General features: G+C 41.1%; 2 protein-coding genes across 6 annotated transcripts; one reads left to right on the top strand and one right to left on the bottom strand.

Annotated features, from left to right (window-relative positions):
* Window positions 1–27: 27 nt before the first annotated feature.
* ap1s3b (adaptor related protein complex 1 subunit sigma 3b) lies at window positions 28–4,841 on the top strand. 5 transcript variants are annotated; one of them, XM_042428656.1, is made up of 6 exons: window positions 28–166; window positions 2,025–2,203; window positions 2,337–2,445; window positions 3,002–3,139; window positions 3,819–3,880; window positions 4,044–4,841. In XM_042428656.1, exons 1-5 carry the CDS (start codon window positions 164–166, stop codon window positions 3,858–3,860), a joined length of 471 nt encoding a protein of 156 aa, XP_042284590.1. In that variant the 5' UTR covers window positions 28–163; the 3' UTR covers window positions 3,861–3,880; window positions 4,044–4,841. The 5 variants fall into 5 exon arrangements, 3 of the variants coding, with proteins under 3 accessions (XP_042284590.1, XP_042284592.1, XP_042284591.1); XR_006099263.1 differs by lacking the exon at window positions 4,044–4,841 and adding an exon at window positions 3,605–3,715 and having other exon boundaries at window positions 29–166; XR_006099264.1 differs by lacking the exon at window positions 4,044–4,841 and adding an exon at window positions 3,605–3,698 and having other exon boundaries at window positions 29–166.
* Window positions 4,842–5,128: 287 nt separating this feature from the next.
* On the bottom strand, window positions 5,129–8,445 carry scg2b (secretogranin II b). Its single transcript, XM_042429331.1, has 2 exons — window positions 8,307–8,445; window positions 5,129–7,763 (listed from the first exon to the last, which is right to left on the bottom strand). Exon 2 carries the CDS (start codon window positions 7,744–7,746, stop codon window positions 5,941–5,943), a length of 1,806 nt encoding a protein of 601 aa, XP_042285265.1. The 5' UTR covers window positions 7,747–7,763; window positions 8,307–8,445; the 3' UTR covers window positions 5,129–5,940.
* Between the last annotated feature and the right edge of the window lie 5,660 nt (window positions 8,446–14,105).

A 14,105-nucleotide genomic window follows, 5' to 3' on the forward strand; every position in this document is an offset into this window, starting at 1 on the left:
CTCTTGCGGCCAGGAGGGCGGAGTTTATCAACTTTCACACTGCAGTGAACGACGGATAGAGAGGATATGTGTTCAGTTGGACTTGCTGACCCTTTGTGAGGGTTAAAGTACTTATTTTTTTTAATCGTTTCAGAGCATTAATAGCTCTTGGCGCGGCGTCAAAATGGTAAGTGCGGTTACTATTTTCTATGCGTAAGGTAACGTCAGCTTAGCGGCTGTTCACCTGTCGCACCTGTCGTCGCTGAGAGGTAGCTAAAGCTAGAAATTACACCTCTAACCCACTCTCGTTACTCTGGAGCCTGTTTTTTCTTGTCAGGCTGCCTAACAGCACCAAAATTTGGTTTCTACTGTGAGTTTTTAACTATGTGTATCCCTTTTTTATTATTATTTGCGACAGTCGGAAGTAAGGTCCCCCTAGTAAAACAGGTTTCGTCGCTTTCCGTCGAGTCCTGCCCTGGTGGCAGTTTAATGCTTTACATATTAATTTGCCTGTGGGCTGACACAGGGGATACACACCTGGAAATACCTGTAAAAGGACTGGTTGTGCTGTTTTTTCTAGTGTCACTGTAGCCTACTAATCCCTGCTATCCTTTAGTTCCCAAATTGCATACAATGAAAAACAGGTATGTCTTCATTTTGTAGAGCAACTGAGCCGTGACATATTTTAAAATATCCTCTTACAGGTGGCTTCGACAACTGTCCCATATTTTATGTATCTGGTATCTCCAAAATATGAAAATTATGCCTCCACCATTACAGTAAAAGGAAGTATTGTGGGCATTATACTGCACAGGCTTATTTGTAATTAAAAGTCCCCCTCTGGTCAAGAAAGGGTTTTTTTCTTCTTGTTCCTATAATTGAGTGTTTGAACGTCACTGTGCAGGATGATGTATGTGCAGAGTTTGACACTAGAAAGATGTTTTCACATTCAAAAGTGAAAGTTTCTCTGTGCTTATTGAAAATCTGATTTTTAGGGGTGGCCCCATGAGCAGGATTTGTGACATGACAAGTAGTTTGGCAGCCAATCCTGGTCCAGTGTACAACTTTACTGTGATGTGCTCATAACACTGAGAATGGTTTCCTACTTCACTTTCCACCAATTCAACCTTTGAAATGAACAATAGTTACATATTTAAAGATTCTGGATTTTCAGTGACGGAGAAGGAGTAGATGCCGTTTTAAGGATTTTAAAGTGATAATTAGACATTTTTTGTGGAAAAACCATATTTGACACATATTATTGTTCAAAGCAGAGTGTTTGAACTTTGCTTTGTTGAGTTTGCAATGATGGTTGGCCTGTGAAAAAGGATTTTTGAACATATGAATAAATTTGTTACTCAACTAATCAGACCAACTCTTTCTTTCTTGTAATGAAATATATCCCCAGATTTTTTGCAAACATATTTTCAAGTCAAGCCAGTTTCATTTATATATCCCCAAATCACAAATTGATCTAAGAGGGCTTTACAATCTCTACGATGTATGACACCCTCCATCATTCGACCCTAAATTCAGTCACGGAAAACCTCCACACAAAAAAACCACTTAAACTCATTTATTATCAACAATGCGAGGAAGATTCAAAGGAAACAGTGCGGCAGTGTGGTTCTGATGGAGTTGGGGGGGAAAAATTAATGTCCACAGTGATATGTAGCCAAGTCTATTTCCGAAGCTAGGAAACACGTTCTCTAAACATCCGAAACACAACTCCTCAGCTCTGTTGAAAATCGGAAGGGAAACTCCAAACACCCCTTCCTCAATCATTTGTTGACCTTCACATTTCTGCCTGCCAAGACTTTTCTTTTTTTCCTTGTATTGGTGGTGTTTAGTCAGCGGAGTTATTCTTTAATGAGCCGTGACAGCAGCTCAACACCCAAACGACCCTCGGTTTGTGTGTGTGTGTGTGTGTGTGTGTGTTGGTGGCTAGTTAATAATGCCCTATGGATTGACTTTGTGTGGACATACTCTATGCGTGCACGCATCACAGTTGCCACTCTGACCCTGCGGTGTGTCTGTGTTGTTAGATGCGTTTCCTGCTGCTCTTCAGTCGCCAGGGGAAACTGCGTCTGCAGAAGTGGTTTACACCCATATCGGAACGTGAGAAGAAGAAGATAATCAGGGACATGACCACCATGGTGTTGGCAAGACAACCACGCTCCTGTAACTTCCTGCACTGGAAAGACCTTAAGATTATTTACAAGAGGTGGGTGGGTTATTTTCTCTGTTTCTTAGGCAACAGGACCACCAGTCTCCTTTCTACTCACAGATACATCTCCTGTATGTGTAACATATATCTCCTCTACATCAGCTGAAAATCATCACTTTGTTTTCCGCAGATATGCAAGCTTGTATTTCTGCTTGGGTGTAGAGAACCAGGAGAATGAGCTGTTAGCCTTGGAGGTTATTCATCGCTACGTGGAGCTGCTGGACAAATACTTTGGCAATGTATTTCACTGTGTTTCATCTTCTTTAATCAACTGTAGTCTGAGGTGTAGGACTGCAACTAAGGATTATTTTCATTATCGATTAGTCTGTTGGATATTTCCTCGATTATTTGATTAATTATTTTGTCAATAAAATGCCAGAAAATACTGAAAAATGCCTGTTACAACTTCTTGAAGCCCAAAGTGACGTCTTCAAACATCTTGTTTTGTCCAATCAGTGGCTTCAATCCAAAGATATTGAGTTTACCATCATAAATGACACAGCTTAAAATGAAGCAGCAACCAGTGAATATGTGTTATTTTTGCTTAAAAAAGTGATAAATGATTATTTAATTATCAAAATAGTTTCTGATTAATTTTCTGTCAATCAATGTACCAATTAATTGACTAATTGTTGCAGCTCTACTGAAGTGTAATTTTGACATTTGATGGCAGCACAAGTCCTGAACATATTACTGTTGAAATAGGTTGTCGCTGTTTTCTACAGAGATTGTTTTTAACAGCCTTTTTAATCCAAAAATGCACCTGCAATAATCACTGTCATGCCCCCCTCTCAGGTGTGTGAGCTGGACATAATCTTTAACTTTGAGAAGGCCTATTTTATTCTGGATGAGTTCCTAATGGGAGGGGAAATACAGGAAACCTCCAAACAGATGGTGAATCGCGCCATCGAAGCCTCAGACATGTTACAGGAGGTGAGACGCTCATGCACACACACACTCACGCATGACACAACAGGAGGCATGTTAACATCTGTTGCGTGGTTCAACATCATTGAACAATGATTCTGGTGGAATCGGAGGACATTAAATTACGGCTGTGGGGTACTTTTGGATTGTAGAGGGTCTCAAATCGGTTCTTTATATTTTGCAAAGCAGAAACACATTTGATGAATTCTGTATCAAGCTCCAATATGGTTTCAGTTTATTTTTGTGAGTGTGAATTTACCAACAAGCGTCACAAGTAGTCGGTGTCATAATGAGTTCATTTAACAGCGGTGCTGCTGAGTCCCTGGTGTGCCTTTTGTCTTTCTCATAGCTAATAGGTTTCTGGATGTTAGCTGTTGCTCCTTTTTTTTTTTTTTTTTAGATATAGACTTGTGTTTGTGCTGCTGTTTTCTTACCCCTGTGTGTGTATATATCTCTCTCTCCCTCTGCCAGCGTTATTGCGAGTGAGAGACAGATTTCCCTGGAACGCGGCGTAGGTTTAGTGTTTGGCTGATGCTTCCCACTCTCCCTGTGATGGCTGTGTGTGGTACGGTAGTTCACTGGGTGTGTTGTTCTGTGCTTCTGAGTAGGGCTGACTAACATTTGAATCTAGAGTTGGATTTTGCGCAGTGTAGCCTCCTATTCATTTTGACCATTATCGCTTCAGGATGACAACAGTGAGTGGTATGAGGTGGAGCTGTTTGGATGACCTTGAATATGGACAGACAGGTTAGATGTTCTGCTTGTGTTAGTTCACTGTATGTTGCTGTTCTCAGCACCTAATAACAGGTGATGTGTAGATGTGTGCCTGTGAATATTAATTGCATGATAATCTGTTTTTTTAAGAGGCTGAGAAGCTGATTTATCCTCTTTGTGCTTTTTTTTTTCCTAGACCATGGAGGAGTATATGAGCAAACCTGCATTTTAACCCGTGGAAAAAGGACATAAGTAACACTGGGGGGAAATACAGGAACCAGATGTACTGTACATGAGTCAAAGAAGTTTCTGAACATGGAAATGGGATTTACTTTGATTCCACTGGACTTTTTCAAAAGAGGAAATGGGCATATTGAATGTCTGCTCGCCTTCCGCCTGAAACACTGCTGCAATGTAACTTCATTTGAGGGTAAATCTCATATGTGTTCATAGTCTTGCACTCATTTGAAGGAGGGGATGGGGTTTCATCACATTAATTGCTGTGATTAAATTCAAATGAAGTAGTAATAGAGGATCAGGGATATGAAAAGCATAACCATGAAGTGATTTTTAGGTTTATAAATTTGCTTCATTCATATTTAAATCATGCCTTAACATATTGGAATTGAATGATTTTATTCCAAAAATTATGAAGAACTAATTTTAAGGGAAATTGTGCTTCTCTGCAATTTGTGTGAATATTGAAAAGAACAAATTTAATTCTTAAAAAACATGTTTGTAACAGATGTCACGTTTTGTAATTACAATATGAACCAATAATAGGCTTTGCTTTCACACCTGCATACAACAGATTTTTGAATCAGACTGATTATGAAGAATTTCTTACAGTTTTTAATCTATATAAACTATCGCTTCTGTTTGGGGCCATTAGTCTTCACAAGGAGCTGTGTCTAGTGCGGGTGTGAATATCACTGTTTTTATAACGTGCAATTTATGATGTCGGAGCTTGTGATTAAAATATGTATTTTGATAAGCAGTCTGCAGTGAGGGTTTTTTTTTATTTTTTTTTTTTTACCACCATTCTCCTCCTATTTAATCAAAAATCACCACACCTCCACCAAATGGGATTCAGTGTTTTCTCAACATCTTTTTTCCTTCTGCTTCCTCTCATTATGAACCCTGTGGTGTATGGTGTGATTTTTTTAAATTTATTTATTTATTTTTTTTAATAAGGCAACACAACTCAGCAAGAAGAAAAATAATACCGCTGATGCTTTATTCATCTGTGATTCATCACACATTATTGAACATGTACAAAATGGTTTAAAAATGAGCATACATAGCACAACCACTGGTAGGCCAACAATACAGAGCTTCGCAGTATGAAAGGGTTGGAAGGCAGGCGACGGTCTGATATTTAGACTTGGAAATAAGTATCCATAATAATAACAATAAATCCACTAACCCTGAATATATCACGAGTCACAACAACACTCGTTCTCAGGCCAGCACACTGCCCTAACAAAATATCCCTATAATATTCTTATACTGTCAGTATATCTTGATGGTAACCAATCACTGTAGCTTGTGTTTTTAAAGGCCCAGTCAGCATACATTGTCATTTATAGGTATATTCACATATGAAGAATTTTACAGTGATGAAAAATAAGCATTTTTACCATTACTCATTTGATCATAATTGAAAATATAGGCCTGTTTCTTGCCGTGTCTACAAACACAATCAATGTAAACAAACTTTTAACAACATCACAAAACTTTATTAAATTGGATTTCAGTGTCATTTGACATTAGTCAATATATTCATTGGCAATTTAGGAGTGATAGCAGGTTCAAATCCTATGTTTAGAATATTCCTACCCTTTTGGTCTCACACGGATTGCACCTTTAATCTCATAATATTTCTATGATGTTCTTGCAGCAAGTAGGGACTATTTTCCTAAAAATGTATTGGACCTGTAAGGTTGCTATAATTCTTTTTCGTTAGGGTGATATTACCAGCTATAGTTCATATAATAGAAATTTGTAAACTAGATCACATCCACCAAACATTATTTTTGAGACAGTATAAATACTATATTCATAATTTCGTGCGTCTTGCAGGTGGGGTCAGCCTACATCCCTGCCACTGTGTTTTCACGGTGCCCCTCCTCTTCCTCAATCACGGTCTGTGGAGCTGAGGTCTTGGCCGTGATCTCCTCTTTCCCTTGCATCTCTGTGGGATTTACTTTCTCTGTGGCCACTTCGGTTTCCCTCTTGGCTACTGGCCTTTTGTCAGTGTCCGCTTGCCCCAAGTAGTCCTTCATGGCTCGCTCGTACAGCTCGTATGGGAACTGTCCCTTCAGCTGCGCCTGGGTGTCCCTCTTGGTGATGGTGTTGGGGTACTCTGTGAGGATTTTGGCCGCCAGGTAGGTCGTCACCTCGTCTTCCACGTCGCCGTCGTCATCCTCGTCATCCCCGCCGTCAGCCTGGCGTTTCAGGGGCATCTTGTTGAGCTCGGATAAAAAGAGGTTCTCCCTGCGCCCGGAGGGAGGGGGGATTTTAACTGGTCCTGAATTTGCGGCAGGGTTGGACGCCACTGGGATCCTGTCCGAGGAAGGAGAAGTCTTCAGGGGTCTCTGCATCACCGGGTACTCGTTACTGATAGTCTCCACGCCGATGATGTCCAGAAAGTCCTCTCTGTCCATATCCTCGGGGGCGGGCTTGCTCTTCAGCGGCAGTCTGCGGCTGAAGTACCTGATCTTGGGTGTCTGGCCGGTCGTGTAGCGAGCAGAGCCTTGGGGGTTGCGGTGGAGCTTTCTGAGCTCCTCTGTGAGCAGCATATCGATAAGGTCCTGTGGTGGGACGTGGAGCTTCAGGGAGAGCTCCAGCAACTCCTTCACTGTCCGAGGATCCACAATGGAGGGGCGGATCAGTCTCTTTCTTTGCTCTCCGGTCTTGTCCCTCTTCTGCGTCTGGTCGCTCATCTCGAGGACCTTCAACAGGTAGTAATCTACCAGTTTAGTGTCATCATCAGCGTCTTCTTGGTTCTGGTTCGCCCGGCGTTGCATTTCCTCCCTCTCAGCTTCCTCCTGCTCACCGAGCGCCCTGTCCATTTCCTCATGGCTCCCGTTGACCATCTCCTCCGTCTCCTCTCTCTCCTCCACGGGGACCCACTCCTCTCCTCCGGCCACATCCTCGTAGGCCGGGTTTCTTAGGCTAAAGGCGTCCTCATCCTCGTCATCGTCGTCCCCGAACACGCCTCTCTTCTGGCCGGTGGCGGTGGGCATCCTCCCAAGCTCTTCAAAGATGGAGCGTAAATTGGCAAGGCTCTGGGGTGTATACTGCTCGTCCAGGTCCTCTGTGGCCCGTTTGGAAGCGTCCGTATTCTCCTCATCCTCAAACATCAACGGGTATTTCTTGTGGGGTCTGGGGAAATTACCGTAGTCTACCGGTGCGGCGCTCTCGGGGATTTCAGTGTCTTTGGTGCGGTGCCTGTGCGTGCGGCGGTCGTTCCTGGGCGCCGATGCGGGGATGACTTTCGCGTCTTTCCCGGCCTGATCCTGGAGAGACTTTAGCAGGGCTTTCATCAGCTGCTCAGCGGTAATGTCCTGCCTCTGTATGCCGGGGGAAGGCTGACGGTCCCCGGGACCCTCGTCCTGCTGCGAGGCGAGCTGAAGCAGGACCCTGAACTTGTCCACTTCGTCGTAATCCACGGGTTCAGGCCGGCCCCCGTTCCGCTGCTTCAGGTTTTCAATGTACTCCAGGGCTTTGATCATGTCGGAGCTGGGTGGGTAGGCAGCCGGCTGCCCCTCACTATCCCCGCCTCGGAGCCTGTAGTGGCGGGGGAGAGACGCAGCCTGCACAGCGCATCCATGGAGGAGGAAGGCGAGCAGGACCACGGCTCCCCCCGCGGGCAACTTGTGGTGGAAATGCAGCATTATAGGCAATGTATTACCTGCAAACCGAGAGAGCATAACATATTAGTGAAGCCTCACTTAAGAAATTAAAAAATAAGACCAATGCACGAGGATTTAATTTTATATTTCTAATTATTTTTGGTCTAAAAACTTACTCGACATCAACAAGCGTAACCATGAGCGAGTATGTTTTGATTCAGGGTTTGTTTGCCTTATCAGGGAGTTACGCTCTGCAAATTGAATGATACGATGCTGCGCGAGGAGACACATTCACATCGCTGGATGAGTCACTCCCCGCGTTGTTATGGGCAACCTCAACATCTGATTTCATACTAACAACATAAACCTTCATTAGAAAGAAACCCTTCCTTCCTCGTTACTTCACTAACAACACTGTAATTCTTCTTGTGAACGCGTTTCATCACAATGAAAACTGCCATGTATGCACATAAAGTATCGAGATCTGCGAAAAGCTAATGTAAAAAAAATAAAGACTATCTCCCAATCCAACACATTCACAGATCGATTTGATTTAAAGATTAAACTCTAAAACAAAAAACAAAACAAAATCCGTGTCTTACCTTTGGCAACAAAGCTCAGACAGCAGTGAAGGTGTATGGCATCTCCTCTGTTCTCTTCTGTTTTCAGCACTTGGACAGCTCCCCCTCGTTATATGAGGCAACACCTGACCACCGCGTCATCACACAACACACGCAATAGCCGGTCCTAAAAAATCCATATAAATGATTCAGGTTTATGATATGGCATACTAAGAAGCTCGCTGTATCAAAAAATAGCTCTCGATACTGTCTTGTCGCACAGCACCCGCCCTGTAAAAAGATATCGACAGCAAAGATCTTTAAAAAGTCTGAAGGTAGCGATCTGTTGACCTGAATATTAATTTGGACAATTAAACTGTTCACCTTGAATGAATGGATTTTTTAATGATTAAAGTGGAAGCTTAATTCAGAGGGAAAGTATCACAATATTTCCTTTCAAGCGCATGTAAACTAAAATTGATGCCGATTTTATGAGACTAATCTTAAAATATATTCAGAAAGTATCAAAAATTATACATTTCCTTCCACATTTAAGGCTCACAAAAGAGCATTTTTAGTCATTTAATAATGTAAACAATAAGCAGTTAATACCATCACTACCACCCTCGCTGATAGTTGTCGCGGCACATGAGGAGTTAAACCCTCTAGCGATGACTCACAGGCTAAAACCACCGCGGAGTTGCTGTCGCAGTTCAGCAGCATCCTCTCTCTCTCTCTCTCTCTCTCTCTCTCTCTCTCTCTCTCTCTCTCTCTCTCTCTCTCTCTCTCTCTCTCTCTCTCTCTCTCCCTTCTCTGTGCTGACAGAGACGGTGATAAACACCCTCCTGACGGCTGGGGGCCAAAGCTCCGCATTCCGCAGGTCGACAAGATAAAGGGGCCACAGCACGGCACCTGCCGACAAAAGGTCACGGATGGGTGAGTTTATGGCGAGATCAAAGCCTTGCTAAACACTTTAAGTGCTTCTTTCAACATATATCATCCAGAGAACGTGTGCGAGTATCAAAAAATCATCATATATATGTCTTTATGTTTACAATGTAAATGGAGAACAATATACATCTCACCTAAAAGAACCAGTAAGATGTGGACATCATGTTATTTCCCTTTCTATCTTCTCTTTAGGATGTTTTTTTCAGAACTGTTTCTCTTGTAGGGAAAAGAGAAAAACTTAAGTCTGAGCACACTGATCACAATCCCAAACAGGAGTGAAGTAATTTATGCTTTAAAAGTAATACATATATTCAAATTTCTCTGTTTCATGCTTGTCTTGCTAAGTTTTTGTTGTTATCATCCTGCAACAAATGGCCAGTCAAATACATTAGGACGATTTTATCTTCACTGCTACTCCAGCAACATCTCAAGTCTCCTTTATAGCCTCTAAAGTGATTCTAACTGATTCACTCAGTGCCCTCTGACACGCCATACACATAAGTGCTCTTCAGTTTCAGCCCTGCTGTGACTGCCCCTCATTTTCAATGCACATCTAATTGCATTCAATGCACTCCTCCTCACTCATTCCATGTTGTGATCCTTGTATGTCCATTAAACTAGTAAAAGAAAAGAAAAAAAAACATCCACTTAATCTTTTCACTTCACCTTCGGTGCTGAGGCACACAGCATGTCATCATACTAAGGAGACATCGACGACATTGGAGGTGCTTTTCACTTGAATGTGCCGTCAGCTGCCAGCTCTCCAGGGCTGAAGAGCTGCAGAGAGCCTCCTGACGTTAAAAGACACATCCATCTGCCTGGCTGCTGTTTGTTTGCTGGCTTGTTTAAGTTCTTCTCAATGTGTATGTGTGTGTGTGTGTGTGTGTGTGTGTGCACAAAAAGGGGGGAGGAAAGGAAAAAAAACTGAATCACAGATCAAAGGACTGATAGAGAGAGAGAGAAAGAAGGAGAGATATGGTGTTTGTAAAATGTGTTGTATAATCCTACAGCATCACTCCTCTGACATCACATCTCTCCATTCAGAAACAGCCTCCACCCTGTGGGACGGCAGCAGCTCCAGAGGTCACAACAGCCAGCATTAGGTGGTATCAATCATTTAAAGGTTAGATTCTCTTACGTGCCCATTAAGACATGGATAATATGCTCATTAATCCTACGGTGGAATGCTGAAAATGAATAAGCACACAGGGACTACTGTAGATGAAGATGAATTCAAATTTTCATCATAGCCAGGGTACTGACTGATGGAAATGTCATACATGAGTGGGCATAACAGTGAAAGCCATAATAAAGGATATATTTTTAAAGCTTTCTTGGCAAGATTAAAGGAATATTTGTCCAGCTCATGAGCCCTTTAATTTTTTTACTGGCAGCAGTGCACTTACAGTAAAGTCAGGCACACAAACATATACTTGTAGTTTTTGTATATGTGTCGCAGTCAGTAATGTTTTTTTCCTCGCCACATGGTTTACTAAAAATAACTTGTCATATGGTTCCAGTGATGTGTATGAGTGAGTGATCATGAATCACATCTAAAGCTGCAACGATAAGTCGATCGACAGAGAATTAATTGGGAAACTCTATTTTGATAATCAAATAACTTTAATCATTCTTTTAAAGCAAATATGCCAAAGATTTGCTGGATTTAGCTTCTCAAATGTGATGATTTAATGCTTTCCTTTGTCATACATGATAGTAAACTGAATATCTTTGGGTTTTGGACTGTTGTTGGGACAAAATAAGATGTCAACTTTCAAGTATTTTCACTGTTTTCTCACTTTTTATATACAGCGCAATTAATCGATTGAGAAAATATTTAGCAGATTTATCAATAATAAAACTGATCATTAGTTGCAGCCCTAATCACAACAGATTAACATCATTAATATTACAACATAACAACATCAGCATTTCAGTTTTCTCTTCAAAATAATCTCCTCCTATATACTGTATATGTGAGTGTATGTCATAGGAGAGTATGTAAAGTCACAAATTCATATTATGTTGTATAAATATCTCTGTGGTATCTCTCCTCTCGTCTACATTTTCTATCTGTCTGTGTATTTGTCTCTTGTTGTGTAAGTTATATCAGCCCCCTGGGCACTATAATGATTCTCAGTGATGGATCAGAGGTTTTTAAACTCAAATCCCAGCAGGTTCCTGGTGGTGAAAGATTCACTGGCTGAATCTGTGATTCGTCTCCGGGGCTTGTGATGTGCTGTCTGTGTGCATCGTTCCATACAGACCCACACAGACATAAAAAAAAAACAAAAACAAGAGAAACATTTCCAGTGATTGGTACTGCTGCATCTCTCTCTCTCTCTGTCTTTTTCTCTCTCTCTATCTATTGATGAGGATTACAGCAGAGAAGATGGGAAATCATAGTAATTAGATTAAGAGTCCTTAGTGCCACTTTCACTCTCTCATTGGCTATCTATCTATCTATCTATCTATCTATCTATCTATCTATCTATCTATCTGTCTATCTATCTATCTATCTATCTATCAGATTGTAGCAGTCTCAGTGGTGTATCGGGGGAAAGGTTTTTAAGTTTAATAATAATAATAATAATAATAGATAATAGAAAGACCTTGGATGGATGAATGGATGTTGTTTAGAAGAAATGCAGCTGTCCTTGGGAGCAGTAAGCAGTCTCTCTGTGTTAAACTGTCTTTATCTTGCCATATTTTGTTTTGTTGTTTTTTTTTTTGCTATATTAAGGCCAGTCACCATGGTAAGGTCTGCCATTGTGTACTGTCAGGTTACCAAATGTGCATTTCTCCTGGACAAGATGTCTCAAGGGACTTTTGGAAGAAAATAAGAACAATAGCTTGCAAAGAAAGCAAGAGCACTTAAGAATGACGGGTGTGCAGTGTAGCTGGTTTTTTTTTTAGTAATCCACCACCCCCATGCTGGAGGACATTATTTCTCCTAATGTTTCTTTTTTTTTTCAACTTACTTTTCAGACATTAAAAACAACACAAAAATATCACAGGACATTTAAAGATTTGTCTCCCAGCTTCTCTTGTACACCGTCTGTCTCAGTGACAATCAAAATGTTATGTTCAAGACCTACACATCAAGATCAACATTACAGAAGTGAACAAGTATAAAAAGAAAAAAAGAGAAAAGTCTTCCTATTCACCTGACCTGTTGTCTAAACTACTACTTTTTCCATCTTAATTTGCTTTATAGCCTCATTAACCCTTTTGTGAATGTATGGCACACTACTTTCTATCTACTTTCTATCATTTGTAAGATCTCCCAGGAAGCATGTCACCAGGGTTAAGGGCACTATTGTCCAAGGCCTACGTACAGTAAAGGTTTCACCCAAGTTAATAAATTAGAAAGAGTTAATAAATTAGTCTCAGTATACAGTTAGGAAAATCAGACACGTGACTCCATTAGACACTAGAAATCAGAAAAGTAATATATTTAGATGCAGTTAAATATCTGAAAAATACAAAATATACGCAGACATCAGTAAACCCTCCCATCAAGAATAATCGTGACTTCCTACTTTCTCTCTCAGATTTGGAGCATGGTCCTCAAAGGGTATTAAATCTATTTCTGACCTGTATGTGCAAGTTTGGATTGTTTGAACAACTCTCCTAATTATTGGATTCACCAAAGTCTCACTATTTTAGATATCTCCAAATTAGACTTTTTGCCCGGAAAAGTATTACTTCCTTTCCAGATCATATTGATCGTATTCTTTCATTATCCCCATAGTGCACAGGTCTAATATATGCAACATCATCCCTCACTGACTACAAGGAGACTTTTGGAGAACGACCTTGGAGAGGAAATGACAGATGATCAATGGGAGGCAGTGCTTGACTTAGTGCCTACCTCTTCCCCGCTGTGCTAGGCACAGCTTTATACACATTTGTCCAAGGCAAGACTGGCAAAAATGTTCCCTAATGCAGACCCTTCATGCCCTCGCTGTAAAGGTCAACCAGCAGATTGTGCGCTGGTCCTGACCCAGACTTAACACATTTTGGGTCAACATCTTTAGCACATCATCATCTTTATCTTCAGCGCCAATTGTAAAGATGTTTCAAAAAGACATCAATCCGAATCCCATATGTGCCTTATTTGGATTTACCCCTGAAACTCACTCCCTTAAAGGCAAAGCTTATATGGTCATAACATTTACCTATTGATTGCCAGACGTCTCATTCTTCTGTTCTGAAAGGAACAAGCACCTCCTAACTCCATGAGATGGATTAGAGACACTATATATTTTCTGAAACTTGAGAAAATCAGGTATACCCTTAAAGGCTCTTTGCAAAACTTAAGTATGATTTGGACTTGGACCCCCTTTTTAGAGTACTATTAGAGCTTACAAGTACCATTAAATAAGGCTAGACTGACTGACTAGAATACCAAGAATACCAGTGTTAGAGCGAGGCAATGATCAGAGTTGGGGTTACTGGTTTTATGTGGTTATATAGTTTGATAGCCTTTTCTTGAAGATTGAAAATTGCTATGTATTTGCCTAATTCTGCCCTGCATGCATTGTTCTTTTTTTTATTCCAGGAACTGATTTGCAGAATTTGGGCTGCACAGTCTCACTTGGATGTTCACAAATTAACATGATTTTGTTGCATATTCAGTCCCCAAAGCTCACTACTGAGAGTGCATTTGTTTCAGTGCGTAATTTGAACATTTTCAGCCAGTTCCAAATTGGTATGTCAGATTTAATTTTACTCTTTCTCTCCCTCTATCTCCAAACTATTAAGATGATGTTGTCTCCCTGATCACTGTATAATATCTGCCACTATCTACAGAACCCCTCCCTCCTCCTCCTTGGTTCTCTAAAGCCGCAGCAGTCAACTGGGACACTGTTGCTGTTTACCGACACG

This window comes from Thunnus maccoyii, chromosome 12, assembly GCF_910596095.1.
Source record: "Thunnus maccoyii chromosome 12, fThuMac1.1, whole genome shotgun sequence".
NCBI lineage: Eukaryota > Metazoa > Chordata > Actinopteri > Scombriformes > Scombridae > Thunnus > Thunnus maccoyii.